Source organism: Staurois parvus, unplaced genomic scaffold (assembly GCF_062004578.1).
Source record: "Staurois parvus isolate SC_StPar_1 unplaced genomic scaffold, SC_StPar_1.0 ptg000262l, whole genome shotgun sequence".
NCBI classification, from domain to species: Eukaryota; Metazoa; Chordata; class Amphibia; order Anura; family Ranidae; genus Staurois; species Staurois parvus.
The window spans coordinates 4,399,750-4,416,173 of NW_028318058.1; the positions used below are offsets into that span (position 1 = coordinate 4,399,750).

At 41.2% G+C, this 16,424-nt stretch overlaps 1 protein-coding gene across 1 annotated transcript in view; it reads right to left on the bottom strand.

Annotated features, from left to right (window-relative positions):
* The window catches only part of LOC149459357 (sodium/hydrogen exchanger 4-like), a 51,621-nt gene that overhangs the window by 14,761 nt on the left and 20,436 nt on the right, over positions 1 to 16,424 (bottom strand). The window contains exons 3-4 of the mRNA XM_089681248.1: positions 8,509 to 8,768; positions 3,521 to 3,738 (exon numbers count right to left, since the gene is read on the bottom strand). Of these exons, the coding sequence (XP_089537374.1) occupies positions 3,521 to 3,738; positions 8,509 to 8,768 (478 nt within the window). The remainder of the gene's footprint in view (positions 1 to 3,520; positions 3,739 to 8,508; positions 8,769 to 16,424) is intronic.

Below are 16,424 nucleotides of genomic sequence, written 5' to 3' on the forward strand. Positions count from 1 at the left end.
TGCTCTCTCTCTTCACTGGCTTACTGGCTGTGATTGACAGTAGCAAGAGCCAATGGCTTCTGCTGCTATCTTAGCCAATGAGGAGAGAGAGATCAGGGAGATCCCGAGGCTCTCATGCACATCACTGGATTGAGATGGGGCTCAGGTAAGCATAAGGGGGGCTGGGGTATCTGCTGCACACAGGTTTTTTACCTTCATCCATATACATGCATCTTTGCAACCACTTTAAGAAATTCCCAATATTTGTTTTTATAGTGAGGATCTTACAATGTAGCTATGTAGTAACCATTAATATCACTGGAGTTAAAGGTGAGGTACAGTCAGAATTAAAAAAAATAAAAGTCAGCAGCTACAAAAACTGTATCTGCTGACTTTAAAAAAAATGGATACTCACCTGTCCCACAATCCCACGGTATCCTCACAATGGCCGGGTTGACCGACCGTCCTGTCTCCTTGGCGCCGGCTTCTTCAGTGTGGACATCCAGCTGTGAATGGTCCTGTAGTCTTCTGAGACCTGTCACATGTCCCAGAAGACTACAGGGAGGGAAGGGGGAGGACAACTTCTGCTTCCGATTGCGATGTGATCTCAGCGGAAGTGGGAGCGTGTAGCTGTTAAATTTGGGTACCTCCTCCACCCTCGCTCCCCAAAGGTGCCAATCCTTAACAGGGAGTGGAAGACAAAGGCTTAAAGTGGAACTTCCCCTTTTGGGTGGAGCTCCGCTTTAATTCATAGGGAGTTCTATGGTTTGCATTATGTGCTTTATTGTGACATAGAGGTTGATTTACTAAAGACAAAGTGTCTATTCATTTCGCAAGGAAAGGTGCAATTTGCAAGGGAGTTTTTATCAAAGCTTAGTGAAAAAGATGACGCTTTGCAGAATCCAATATCCAATCACGAGCAAGTGGAAACGCTGTATTTTTATTTTTCTTGCATGTGATTGGTTATTCTTTATCAAGTAAAATTTCACCACATTCACTAAACTTTAAAGAAAATTCCCTTGAAAAGTGAAATTTCCCTTGCGACATGAAGTCTATTTCCCTTTAATAAATCAACCCCATAGTTCCCCCTATATCTTATTGTCTGACTTTTAAAAGGTAATACCGCATTTTATTTATGTAAATATGGCATTTCTTGCATTTTTTTTTCTAAATCATGCTATATTTTAGCACTTGTTACTAGAGATGAGCAAATTATTCAAAAATTCGATTCGGCTGATTCGCCGAATTTCAGGAAGAAATTCGATTCGATGCGAATTTATTCGCTACGAAGTTAACTTATAAAAAGGGTTTCTAGGCTTCAGAGAGCCTTTAAATTAGTGCAGAACACTGTACCTTTAATTTAAATGCCCTTGGAGATGAGGAAGGAGAAGGATGAGAAGAAGGAGAAGGAGAAGGATGAGAAGCAGGAGAAGGAGAAGGATGAGAAGCAGAGGAAGGAGAAGGATGAGAAGAAGGAGAAGGAGAAGGATGAGAAGAAGGAGAAGGATGAGAAGAAGGAGAAGGAGAAGGAGGAGAAGGAGAAGGAGAAGGAGAAGGATGAGAAGAAGGAGAAGGAGAAGGATGAGAAGATGGAGAAGGAGAAGGATGAGAAGAAGGAGAAGGAGAAGGATGAGAAGAAGGAGAAGGAGAAGGATGAGAAGAAGGAGAAGGATGAGAAGAAGGAGAAGGAGAAGGATGAGAAGAAGGAGAAGGAGAAGGATGAGAAGAAGGAGAAGGAGAAGGATGAGAAGAAGGAGAAGGAGAAGGATGAGAAGAAGGAGAAGGAGAAGGATGAGAAGAAGGAGAAGGATGAGAAGAAGGAGAAGGAGAAGGAGAAGGAGAAGGATGAGAAGAAGGAGAAGGAGAAGGATGAGAAGATGGAGAAGGATGAGAAGAAGGAGAAGGAGAAGGATGAGAAGAAGGAGAAGGAGAAGGATGAGAAGAAGGAGAAGGATGAGAAGAAGGAGAAGGATGAGAAGAAGGATGAGAAGAAGGATGAGAAGAAGGAGAAGGATGAGAAGAAGGATGAGAAGAAGGAGAAGGATGAGAAGAAGAAGGATGAGAAGAAGGAGAAGGATGAGAAGAAGGAGAAGGATGAGAAGAAGAAGAAGGATGAGAAGAAGAAGAAGGATGAGAAGAAGGAGAATTCCAAGCCGGCAAAAAGTGTATCTGCAGAGCTCCGCTATTTCTTAGGCTATTTCTGACAGTTCTGTGACATTCACTCCATACAGCGGTTGAAACCGCTGTATGGAGGGAATGTCACAGAACTGTCAGAAATAGCCTATTTCTGACAGTTCTGTGACATTCACTCCATACAGCGGTTTCAACCGCTGTATGGAGGGAATGTCCCAGAACTGTCAGAAATAGCCTATTTCTGACAGTTCTGTGACATTCACTCCATACAGCGGTTGAAACATTGTATCTATTTGTTTCCATAAATGGATCCATTTATGGAAACAAATAGATACAATGTTTCAACCGCTGTATGGAGTGAATGTCCCAGAACTGTCAGAAATAGCCTATTTCTGACAGTTCTGTGACAAGAAGAAGAAGTAGGATGAAAATAAGAATAATTCCAAGCCGGAAAAAAGTGTATCTGCAGAGCTCCTCTAAGTGTATCTGCAGAATAGAGGAGCTCTGCAGATACACTTTTTGCCGGCTTGGAATTATTCTTATTTTCATCCTACTTCTTCTTCTTCTTCTTCATCCTCATCCTCAGAAGAAGAAGAAGAGGATGAGGATGAGGATGAAGAGGAAGAAGAAGAAGAAGAAGTAGGATGAAAATAAGAATAATTCCAAGCCGGCAAAAAGTGTATCTGCAGAGCTCCTCTATTCTGCAGATACACTTACAGGAGCTCTGCAGATACACTTTTTGCCGGCTTGGAATTATTCTTATTTTCATCCTACTTCTTCTTCTTCTTCTTCTTCTTCATCCTCATCCTCTTCTTCTTCTTCTGAGGATGAGGATGAGGATGAAGAAGAAGAAGAAGAAGAAGAAGTAGGATGAAAATAAGAATAATTCCAAGCCGGCAAAAAGTGTATCTGCAGAGCTCCTCTATTCTGCAGATACACTTAGAGGAGCTCTGCAGATACACTTTTTTCCGGCTTGGAGCAGCAGTATAACTTCACATTTTGCAAACATATATAACACAACTTTGTTTTTAATCTATGTGTTAGAAATAGTTTAATTATGTTTACTGTGCTGATCAGATGGATCAAGTGATGAGGACTTTTCTACAGTAAATATTTTTCCAGGAGGAAAATATATGATCCTATACCTATGTGGCAGATATGTTTGAGAATTTAACCATTTTCATGAAAAAAAAATATTATTAGGTTAGATATCCATTTAAAGTGTAACAATACAAACATCTTAGAAAATAAACCCTTTTGATATGAATTACTGAAACGTACAAACGTTAATTTATGTCAATAGTTATGAATGATACAATTCCATCAACCTTTTTCACCTAGGACATATCGGGCTGCTATTTTTAAGCTGAGCACGGATAATAAAGAGTTAAACATATAAAAATCTTACTTAGTGTTCGCCATATCAGACAAAAGAGTAAAGTGAAGCTGACAAAAGCCCAGTTCCATTCATGGTTTTTTCCAACTGTGGTAACACCCATGAAGATAAATATGAGAGTCTCGCTCACGCTGCTCAACATCTTCATAAAATATTTAATAGTTGTGCTTGAATTCTTGGAAATATTTTCTTCCACATATTTCTTCATAGTCATTGCACAAGCTGTCATACTGGTGAACACACAAAGATAATTACTCCATATGGAAAATGTAAGGGACCTGTGTCTATATACTAAAATATTGATTTGTTAACCTAGATATGTGTGAAACAAACTTGGACAAGTTGCTGTTTTTATGGAGTGATATTTACATTTTCTTGTTGGGTTACATTTTTAAAAATAGATTTATCAGATGTTACTATGGAAGGATTCAATGACCAAATGTAAAATCATAGAAGCAAAATACCATGGGTTCATGCAGAAGAAAAAGGGAAAGACGTATCTGATTTATGAACATTTCTGTCTTTGCAGATGACACCAAGCTGTGCAGTGGAATAACGTCCTCACAGGATGTCTCCAACTTACAAGCTGACCTCAATGCACTGTTTAATTGGGCAACTACAGTTGTGTCCAAAATTATTCAACCCCCACTGAAATTGAGTGTTTTGGCCAGTTTGACATTGCTTTTGATCATTCAGTCATCTTGCTTACATTTACATTAAAGAGGCACTTGTAGGTCAGACAAATATAACATAACAGTTATAATGAAATAACCACAAATGTCTTTTCTGTGCTCACAGCATTATCAGTTTTATTCAACCCCCAAGTGACATTCAATCTTAGTACTTAGTACAGCATCCTTTTACAGTTATAACAGCTTTTAAACGTGAAGCATAGCTTGACACAAGTGTCTTGCAGCGATCTACGGGTATCTTCGCCCATTCTTCATGGGCAAAGGCCTCCAGTTCAGTCACATTCTTAGGCTTGCGCACTGCAACTGCTTTCTTTAAGTCCCACCAGAGGTTCTCAATCGGATTTAAGTCTGGTGACTGCGATGGCCACTCCAAAATGTTCCAGCCTTTCCTCTGCAACCATGCTCTAGTGGACTTGGAGGTATGCTTGGGATCATTGTCCTGTTGAAAGGTCCAACGTCTCCCAAGCCTCAGGTGTGTGACGGACTGCATCACGTTTCCATCCAATATCTCCTGGTACTGAAGAGAATTCATGGTACCTTGCACACGCTGAAGCTTCCCTGTACCTGCAGAAGCAAAACAGCCCCAAAGCATGATTGACCCTCCACCATGCTTCACAGTAGGCAAGGTGTTCTTTTCATCATAGGCCTTGTTCTTCCTCCTCCAAACATAGCGTTGATCCATGGGCCCAAACAGTTCTAATTTTGTTTCATCAGTCCACAGAACACTATCCCACAACTTTTGTGGTTTGTCCACATGGCTTTTGGCATACTGCAGTCGACTCTTCTTATTCTTTGGAGACAGCAAGGGGGTACGCCTGGGAGTTCTGGCACGGAGGCCTTCATTACGCAGTGTGCGTCTTATTGTCTGGGCTGAAACTTCTGTACCCACATCTGACAAATCTTTTCTCAGTTCCTCAGCAGTCACACGGGGACTTCTCTCCACTCTACGCTTCAGGTAGCGCACAGCAGTCGAAGTCAGCATCTTCTTTCTGCCACGACCAGGTAGCGTTTCAACAGTGCCCTTTGCCTTGAATTTGCGAATGATGCTTCCTAAGGTGTCTCTTGGTATGTTTAACATCTTTGCAATCTTCTTATAGCCATTGCCCTTCCTGTGAAGAGAAATCACCTCTTCTCTTGTCTTCCTGGACCATTCTCTTGCCTTCACCATGTTTGTAACCACACCAGTAAATGTCTAGAAGGAGCTGAGTATCACAGTCATTTTAAAGCTGCCTAATTGGTGCTTATTATGCTTGATTGCTGCTCGGTGACATCCACAGGTGTTTTCAATACCTGATGGAAAGCACCTGTATGAACCTCTGTTCTTCAGAGTGGTAGTCTTTAAGGGGTTGAATAATTGTGGCAATGAAGAAACCACATAAGAACCATTTACTACTGTATTACATAAACAATTGATGTCATTTTAGTTGCATTTGGGTAGTTACAACGTCCTTGTAGGATTTGATTCTGAATACAATTCCAAATGTACACTATAGTCCCTAAACCCCTTTACAGCATTGGGGGTTGAATAATTTTGGACACAACTGTATGTGGCAAATGAGGTTTAATATTGATAAATGTAAGGTTATGCACTTGGGGGCTAAGAATATGCATGCATCATACATACTAGGGGGGTACAACTGGGGGAATCAATGGTGGAGAAGGATCTGGGAGTTCTGGTAGATCACAAGCTTAATAATGGCATGCAATGCCAAGCTGCGGTTTCTAAGGCGAGCAAAATCCTCTCTTGTATTAAAAGAGGTATAGACTCCAGAGAGAGAGATATCATATTACCCCTGTACAAATCATTAGTAACACCTCATCTGGAATATGCAGTTCAGTTTTGGGCACCAATTCACAAAAAAAACATTGGGGAACTGGAGAAAGTACAGAGAAGGGCAACCAAACTGATAAGAGGCATGGAGGAGCTCAGCTATGAGGAAAGATTAGAGGAACTGAATTGATTCTCTTTTGAGAAGAGATTTACCACTTGCCTAATGAGCATTTATACCCACTTCCTGCCCAGGCCAATTTTCAGCTTTCAGCGCTGTCGCACTTTGAATGACAATTGCGCAGTCATGCAACACTGTACCCATATGAAATTGTTAAAATGTTTGCACACAAATAGAGTTTTCTTTTGGTGATATTTACTCGCCGCTGGGTGTTTTATTTTTTGTGCTATAAAAAAAAGAGCAAAAATTAAAAAAAAAATGTTTTCTTTGTTTCTATTGTCAAATTTTGCAAACAGGTAATTTTTCTCCTTCACTGATGTGTGTTGAAGAGGCTGCACTGATAGGCAGCACTTATGGGCACTGATAGGTAGCACTGATGGGCACTGTTAGGTAGCACTGATGGGCACTGATAGGCAACAATTATAGGCAGCAATGATAGACGGTACTGATGAGCTGGCACTGATGATGCTGCACTGACATGCAACAAGGATGGGCACTGATAGGCAGCACTGATGGGCACTGATGGGTGGCACTGACTGACGGCACTGACTGGCGGCACTGTTGGGCACTGATGGGCGGCACTGATGGGCAGCACTGATGAGCACTGGTGGGTGGCACTGCTGGGCACATGTGGGTGGCACTACTAGGCACTGCTGGGCACAGGGGGGTGGCACTGCTGGGCACAGGTGGGTGGCACTGCTGAGCACTTGTGGATGGCACTGCTGGGCACAATGTCAAATAATGGACCATATTGGTCAGTGATGTCAAAGGGACCCCACTCCATTTTTTGGAGGGGTGTCCCTTATAATCTGTACAAAACCTTGTGTAAATTTTTGAAAGGACCCCATGCCATTGTTTCACTATTCCTACCCCTTTGTTCACATTTACCTGACAACTTACAGCTGAATGTGCTGTGCGGGGATTTATTTATTTATGGTACTTATATAGCGCCGTCAATTTGCGCAGCGCTTTACATTTATATTGTACATTCACATCAGTCCCTAACCCTCAAGGGGCGTACAATCTAAGGTCCCTAACTCACATTAATACATACACATACTAGGGCCAATTTAGACAGGATCCAATTCACCTACCAGCATGTCTTTTGAGTGTTGGAGGAAACCGGAATACCCGGAGGAAACCCATGCAGACACAGGGAGAACATACAAACTCCAGGCAGGTGGCGCCATGGCTGGTATTCGAACCAACGACCCTAGTACTGCCAGGTGGAAGTGCTAACCATTTAGCCACTGTGCTGCCCATGGAGGAGTCAATGTTTGTTTGGAAGCCAGCAGGTGCCAGTTCCCTAACAACCAGCAGCCCTGTGCAGTAAGCTGTCACATTTAGCAGTGGTAGTACTACTACTAATGAATGTTTCACTTTACAGTGCAGCTGGAGGTTCGCCCTGCCGAATACCTATTCTTTCGGCTGTTTGCACAGGAATGTCCATACACTTTGCATACAGTTACATGATTTCTTTTCTGGCCTAGTGTCAGGCTATTTTCCCTATTGGCTGAATGTTTTTGTAACTCTTCTGGTCAAATGTTCTTCAAGATTTTTTCTTTTAGGATTGAATGTTAGGAATGTTACATTCACTCAGTGAATGCAAACAAATACAGATTGAAATTACAAATTATTTGTGACTTTGGAGTGAATGCTGAAAGGTTTGCAATACAATTTTTTTATACACAGAGCCCTTTGTGTTCTTTGGAACTCATCCATTTTTATTTTCTACACCTGGTTTCTTGAAAGTGCTTCACTGGTCCACTTTTTTTGCTTACTCAAGGGCTAAAGTCTCTTCCCCAGATATGAACCATCCACTTTATGTGCAGCTTCTCTTATTGTGGATAACAAGGCATCAAGGATGCATTAATGACTATTGTGACTTGTTTTTTTTTTTACTGAATGCATGAACACCAACCCTGCAGTTTTTAATACTAGATGTCTAATTGCACTTGATGATGCAACCACACGGTACACAACACATGGCTAAAGTCCCAGCCTCTTTAAAAAATGTGGTTAAATTATTAGATCTTTTCAGCCTTGTGCATATACATATATGGTTATGTTTGTTGTTGTGGTTGTTGCATTTATTGGTTATATGAATAAAACATCTGTTCAATGATAAGAAACTGTAGCAGTTGCTTAGTGCCCTTTATCCAGAAAAATGTGAAAGCTAATAAATAAAAAAAATAAAAACTGAATACTCCCTTTAGATGAAACAAACATTTGATAAAAAACTGTATCTTTCTTCACCATCAAACATGTTGTTGAGACAAACAGCAATTTTTACTGTGGAACATTTAAAAGGAAATTAACTGTATTTACAACATAATAAAAACTGCTTAGTGGTACTTACGCCAAGATTCCAGAGAGGTAGAAGGCCTCAGCAGACAGGTATGACAAGTAGCTGAACATGAAAACAAGAAGGGGTTCAATAGAAGTTATGTTCTTGGTGAATCGTGTGATAAAAGCAGAGAAGAAGCCAAATATAATTCCGATAAACACACCACCAATTCCAACCATGAAGAAACGTCCGATGCCTGCAAAAATATCTATGGGTTCAATGCTTTCATAGGTGTGCATTTGTGTGAATGAAATGAAAATATTATACAGCACCTGTAAAGGAAAAATAAAAATGAAATAAATAAAACATGCAATCAAAATTATTTTGGGAGCAATTGATTTGTCATTCAAATGAATGCGTGACTACAGGAAAACAGCTATATACAAATTTTAGATATACAGTGTATCTACCATAAGTTTTAGAATTGAGTTTCCCTCTCTTCCTGTTTAGTGAAACCACTATCAGCATAACAGCAAGTGAGAGGAAATCCCTCCAACGGACCCCTGGAAAGCAGTAAAAAGCCTACAGATGTTCTTATCATTCCCCCATCCCCTCCAAAATGAAAAAAAAAGTTTTTGGCTTGACTTGCACTTTGAATTAACAGATGATTTTGCTGGTGTTGACAGCATAGGACATATCTTAAAATTAAGATTTTAAAATTGGGTAGTGTTGTAATCTCAGCTGTGGAGTAAAATTGTGACTGGTTACCGTATTCTTTACTTGTTATTCAGCTTGACGTAAGACTTAAATTCAAAAAGAAGCTTGGGATTTAAAAAAAAAAACATACTCACCTAGGTGGATGTAGCATTGGTTCATTGTTGCATTTGTCTCCTCTGCTTCTAAGACCGATAACTGAGCAATCAAACACCCCTGATCGCTCAGTTCACGGTCTTTATTCTTCAAAGAGCCAGTGATTGTCAGTCTTCACCACTCTACTAAACAACAAATGCAGCGCTAAGGTACTGTATAATATATGATGAAAAGTAATGATGAAAATTCCGTACATTAGTGGTCTGATTACTCAAATGCGCATTATTTTGCGCTATCTGGTTAGTGCAATGTATACTCATTTACAATCACTGGAGTCACGGAATTCACTTTATTTTTCATATCTGGACTTTGATAGTTTGTTTTTTGGTGTTTTATTCTATATGTTACTTTTGCACTTTAAATGTCATTCCTAAGACGTTTTATGTATCTTTACACATCAGAGCGCTCCACAGCGCATGTACAAAATTTTCATCATTACTTTTCATCATATATTATACAGTACCTTAGCGCTGCATTTGTTGTTTCGTTTTGTACAGAAAGTTCAGGGGTTTCACCTTTATGCTAGCTGCTTATAACATTTACTACCCAGCGCTCGTATATCCTTTTATAGTCTTCACCTCTCTGCTCTGCCCTTCCAGTGTTCACTGGAGCGCTAGGCTGTACAGGTTGTGTAAGTGGCGGGCTCAGGCTCTCAGCAGCATGCTGAGAGGCTGAGCCAGCTGCCAGTCAGGCTTCTGGGTGGAACCTGAAAATATGGTCAGGATCCTTACAGAGCCCGGACCGGCTCTGTGCCGTAACCCACCAGTGGGCTTTTGCCCACTGTTGGCTGAAAAAGGGTCATAGGAGTGCAGAATAAAGTGCGCTCCTGTGCTCCATAGGAGACATAGGGCCAAAAGAGCTGTGGCCCTACTTCTCCTTTAGTACATATAACATGCATACCTGCTATACTGTTAGTCAAGCAATGACATTTTGTGCTATGATGGAAAGCAATAGCCAATCAATTTTCCTTTTATGACTGCGCAGCCAAAGGAAGTATTTTACCAAAATCAATATATCTTCCTACTTTGTTTGCAAATACAACAGTACACACAATGTACTATGCAAAGCAGAATATTTTTAAATAGCCATGAATTCATCCAACAGGATGTGCATGGCATGTTCAAATATAATTTTGCTACTGATCTACAAGGTGAACAATATATGTTGTGTTTGCTAACATAATGTTTCAGTGTAAAGGCCAAAAAATAAGGGTTCATATATGGAACTAAAATATACGAGTACGTGTGAAATTATTATTATTATTATACATGATGTATGCAGTGCCAACAGTTTGTGCAGCACTTTCCAACATAAGGGCAGACAGTACAATTCCAATACAAATTAATACAGGGGTAATTAGAGGGCCCTGCTCATTGAGCTTGCAATCTAAGAGGGAGGGTCAATTGATATCAAAGGTAATAACTGTGGTGGATGAGCTGACGGAGAAAATACATGTACAGTTACTAGGTAGGTGTAGGATAGGCCCCTCTGAAGAGATGTGTTTTTAGGGATTGTCTAAAAGTGGACAGAGTTGGAGATAGTCAGACACATTGGTAAGAGAGTTCCAGAAGAAGGGAGCGACTCTGGAGAAAGTCCTGGAGGCAAGCAAGGGAGGAGTTGACAAGGGAGCTAGAGAGCAGGAGGTCTTGGGAGGAGTGAAGAGAGTGATTTGGTCGGTATTTTGAGACAAGGTTAGTGATGTAGCTGGGAGTTGAGTTGTGGATTGCTTTATAAGTTGTTGTGAGTCTCTTGAATTTAATTTGTTGGGTGAATGGAAGCCAGTGGAGGGATTGGCAGAGAAGGGTGTCAGACACTGAATAGTTGGTAAGGTGGATGAACCTGGCAGCAGCATTCATGATGGACTGGAGGGAGAATAGCCTATGTAAAGGTAAGCCAGCAAAGAGGGAGTTGCAGAAATCAAGAGAGGAGATGACCAGTGAGTGAGTTAGAAGCTTTGTGGTGTCATTGGTTAGGGAGATGCGAATCTTGGAGATGTTAAGGAGTTTGAGAAGGCAAGCTTTGGACAGTGATTGGATGTGGGGCTGAAAGGATAGTTCAGAGTTCAGGATTACACCTAGAACCTTGGCATGCGGGGACGGGTTGATGGTTCAGCCATTGATTTTGACAGAAAGTTGGGGAAAGGTCACATAGAGAGGGAAATATTATCAGCTTGGTTTTGGGTAGATGGATTTTCAGGAAGTGGCTGTTAATAGATTCGTGATGTGCGTGGATACTGATGGAGTGAGCTGAGGAGTAGAGAGATAGATTTTGGTGTCATCAGCATAGGTATCGAACGCCATGGGAGGCAATCAACTGACCCAAGGAGTAGGTGTAGATTGAGAATAGGAGGGGTCCAAGAACAAAACCTTGGAGAACGCCAACGGAGAAAGGAAGAGGAGAAGAGGAAGTAGAATTGTGAGTGACACTGTAGGTGCGGTGGGATAGGTAATATGATAACCAGTGTACAGTCGCGAAGACTAAAGGAACAGAGTTTTTTTAGGAGGAGGGAGTGGTCCACTGTGTCAAAGGCAGCAGAGAGGTCCAGGAGTAGGAGTACAGCATACTGTCCATTGGTTTTAGCCATTAGTGGGTTGTTTGTGAGTTTAAGGAGAGCAGTTTCCATAGAGTGTTGAGGGTGAAATCCATACTGAAGGGGATCAAGAAGGTTATTCTCAGTGAGATGGTCGCTCAGTTGTTTGTAGACCAGGCGTTTGGAGGAAAAGGAGAGTAAGGAGATGGGTCATAGGTTGTTAAGATTGGTGGGGTCTAGTGAGGGCTTTTTAAGTATGGGGGGGACTAGTGCGTGTTTTAGACAGTTGGGAAAGATGCCAGAAGGGAGGGAGAGATTGAAGATGTGAGTTAGAGAGTGTAGGATAGAGCCAGAGGGTAACCATAGCATTTTCAATGGCACAGGGTCCAGGGGGCAGGTGGTTAGGTGGGCGTTAAAAAAAAGTAGCAGCCTTGTCTATAGTAGTGGGTTTGAATGCGAGGAGTAGTGATTGTACCTGTGGACATGGAGTGTTAAGTGGGAGAAGTATCTGCTCACCAGAGATTAATGGATGTATAATTAGTTCTATATCTATAATGGCTTGTGAAACAGGAAATATAAAATTACAGAATCAAGCAAACAAGCTCAGCCAGTTGATGTTTATAATATTCCACATCCATATATAATTTTAACAGTCACAACCTATTTTAGAAAAATGTGTCATGGATTAAGGTGGAGTGTAGAAATACCAGTTCTCCACTGTATTCTTAAAATTATGGAGTTTGGTATCCTACCACATCCTTTGTAATGCTGGCTTATTTGGTTTTGTGAATTCATATCAGTAAAACTCCTATCATCAAAGAGTTGGAAGTTCAGATAATTTGGTATTACAGCATTTAATGAAAGCAGTCATGGTTGCTGGCTGACTGGAAGTTTTCTGATAACCAAGAGCACAGAAAACATGGGGAAGAAAAAACTACCCATGAATAGTTTTTTCATACTGCGTATGCATTGTTCTCCAAATAGAGTCCTGGGAATATGCATGGTTAGTGATTATACCAAAATTACTGATTTCTCCTTAAGATGGAACTGCAGGTAAAAATATACATCGTGGTCATTGGTTGCACTAAAAGTGGGGGTGGTATTTGATGGAAGGTTCCCTCTGTGTAGAAAGATCTATGTAGGATAAACATACAGTACCTAACAACCTTCTGACATAGAAATGTCCTGGGTGGGTTCCTTTCCTACTCTACATGTACCCCATGGCCCCAGTCAGTCATATAGATGAGTGATACTCTGCTGAATGGCTAGGGGGCCACTATGAGTATGACTCATTCATATTAATAAATGGGCATCGCTTAGGGAACAATTGGCCTGGCTTAAAAGGTCTTTTCAATCTGCCCTAGCCCCAGCCAGCTCTCCTGGGTGCAGGTCTACTCCTCCCCAGCCTCCTACCCTGTCCAGAGCTCATATGTGCTGATTACATTTGTGCTGGCAAGGGGTGTTTAGCTCCCATGCCCCAAGTGCACCTGTCTACAAGCTGTATACAGGGGGATTGGGGGGGGGGTACTCGATGGACAACTGCTAAAAATGAAGTGCTCATTTAAAGAGTCCAGGAAAACCTATAAAATTAGTATATCAGATCATCACAAAAGTTTTTAAAAAAGGTAAAAACAATAGCAGTTACAGGGAATAGTCCTGATTTACCTTATTTTGGCCAGAGCAGGCAGTCTCACATTGAATAGTTGGAAAGTAAAACAGACAATGTGCTTTGTCACTAAGGTCAATGCCATCACATTTCCATGCATATATTTTAATAAATGAGGAAGAATATTTCTAAACTAGAGGTGGTTCAGCTGGTTCTTACTTATAAAGCCTGAGTCATTTTCTGTAAATACACTAGTAAATCAGAGCTTGCTGAATTTTGGAAACATTCATAGTTAAGTACCTACAATAATAGCTAGTAACTAATTTAGAAAGACAGTAATTGAGCCCATATGCAGCAAAAACCAACACTGCTAATTAACCATGAAAGAGAAAAGCAGAACAATGCACATTGTTTATGAAGTGACATCACTAAATTATAATTTTCCACATTAATCTTGTGCAAGGAATTATGTATTCTATTATAAATATGTCTATTAGATGTGTTGCAGGCTCTGAAAATTGTTCAGAACTATTTTTCTTGTAGTTTCATACATTTTTTATGTAGTGCAGGTTTGATGTAATGGCACTGTAGGCATAGAGTTGCCAGTTTAAAGATAAACAGCAGGTAAACAGATACATACTATATTGAAACAAATACACTGCTCAAAAATTAAAGGAACACTTTTTAATCAGAGAATAGCATCAAGTCAAATAAACTCCTGGGATATTGATCTCGTCAGTTAAGTAGTAGAGGGGGTTGTTAATCAGTTTCAGATGGCTCGGTGTTCATGAAATTAACAACAGGTGCACTAGATGGGCAACAATGAGACAACCCCCAAAAAAGGAAAGGTTTTACAGGTGGAGGCCACTGACATTTTGTTTCCTACTCATCTTTTCTGACTGCTTTTTACTAGTTTTGCATTTGTCTAGGGTCAGTGGCGTCATGGAGGGACACACAGACCTCTACAGGCTCGACAATGGTTCCCTGACTGCCTTTAGGCATCAGGATGAAATCCTTGGACCCATTGTTAGACCCTACGCTGGTGCAGTGGGTCCTGGGTTTCTCCTGATGCATGACAATGCCTGGCCACATGTGGCAAGAGTATGCAGGAAGCTCCTGGATAAAGGAATTGATACCATTGAATGGCCCCCACACTCGCCTGACCTAAGTCCAATAGCACACCTCTGGGATATCATGTTTCAGTCCAACCGATACCACCAGGTTGCACCTCAGACTGTCCAGGAGCTCAGTGATGCTCAGGTCCAGATCTGGGAGGAAATACCCAAAACACCATCCATCGTCTCATTAGGAGCATGCCCCAACGTTGTCAGGCATGCATACAAGCACATGGGGGCCATACAAACTACAGAGTACCATTTTGAGTTGCTGCAATGAAATTTCAGCAAAATGGACTAGCCTGCTGCTTCATTTTTTCACTTTGATTTTTAGGGTGTCTTTGAGTTCAGTCCTCTGTAGGTTGCTAAATTTAATTTCCATCAAACGATGGGGCATCCTTACATTCCTAACACATTATCCAGTCCATATCAGAATAGATATCCAGCATGATATTTTTTCCCATTGAGATCTGATGTGTTTTCAAAGTGTTCCTTTATTTTTTTTGAGCAGTGTATATGGGAATACTATTATATACCAAATGATTTGCCCTACCAGTCCTGAGATATGCACATCACTTCCAGAAATCACAGCCAGGTTGCATGGCCTGATTTTCCTGCTGGTTCATCTCCTTCATCAAAGCTTGTGGTTGGACAATAAAAGAGCAGTGGCAGACTGATTAGGTCATTATTCTCTGTCAATACGTATGTGCTAAATAACTGTGGGTAAGTGTGAATTGTACTATAGAGAGGAATTCAGCTTCAAAGAAGACATCACAGTGGACTTTTAAAACTTGTATTCAAGCCCCAAGAAGACCAAGTGAATATAGCACTTGGTCCTGTGGAAATCTATCCTGCCGCTGCTAAGAAGCTTGGTTGAACACTATCCCACTCATCCAATCACCCTGCTAGAACACACATTTTTTGTGAGTGACAGCGCTGGTCTCTTAAGGCAAGATCCTCTCTGGAGGCCAGGACAAATGGTCAGATAGCCTGCGGTACTGTGTTTATTTATATGTGGTTGCTTCTAGGCATACACAGCCCTGGGTAATGGATCACACAGCCCCGCAGCACTGTTATGAACAATCAGCCTTGCTGGACTGTGCCTTACACTGCTCCAGTCCTGACAGCACTGATCATTCATTCATAAAAGTGAGAAATCAGTATGGGCTGTGTGAGCTACTGGCCAGGGCTATATGGGTGCACAAGTTGCAGTTAGACCCACAGAACAGCAGAGCTGGATGATCTTTTGTTATTATGAATAAATGATCAATACTGCCAGGGTCTCGCTGATTTATCATTCATAATTTGAAAAATAACAGTCATCTTTGAGAGGGGGCGGGGCTCAGTGTTGTCTTCAATGCCTCCCACAGGAACACATGTCATTTGTGCTATAGGCACCTGGTCCCCTTTGGGATCAAAAAGAAAATGAAAAATGTAATAAGCGTTCTTACGTCAGATATCCATTAATGGTTAACAGACCCAACAACTTACTGTATATAGAAAGGCCCGTGGAGATTTTTCTACTAGCCACTTGTCTACCAGTACCATTTATGAATGGTGGCTGGTAATATGCATTTTAAACACACTTCTGGGAGTGTGTTTAAATTTGTTCAGCAAGCGATGGGCGTTTTGGCCTGGACAATCTTTTCCACACCCTGCGGACAGTTCCACCCCCCCTCCCCCTCCACTTGACTGCTCCCACCTATGGACCAGGAACTGGTGTAGCATGTGTGGGCAGGTGAAACAGAGGTAGATACGTGAACATTCATTCATTGATTTCCCCTCCAGTGAATGAATGTCACTTATGGTTTAGGTTAATATTTTACCTGGCTGCTGGGGCCAGGAAAGCAGTTAATGGAGCATGATT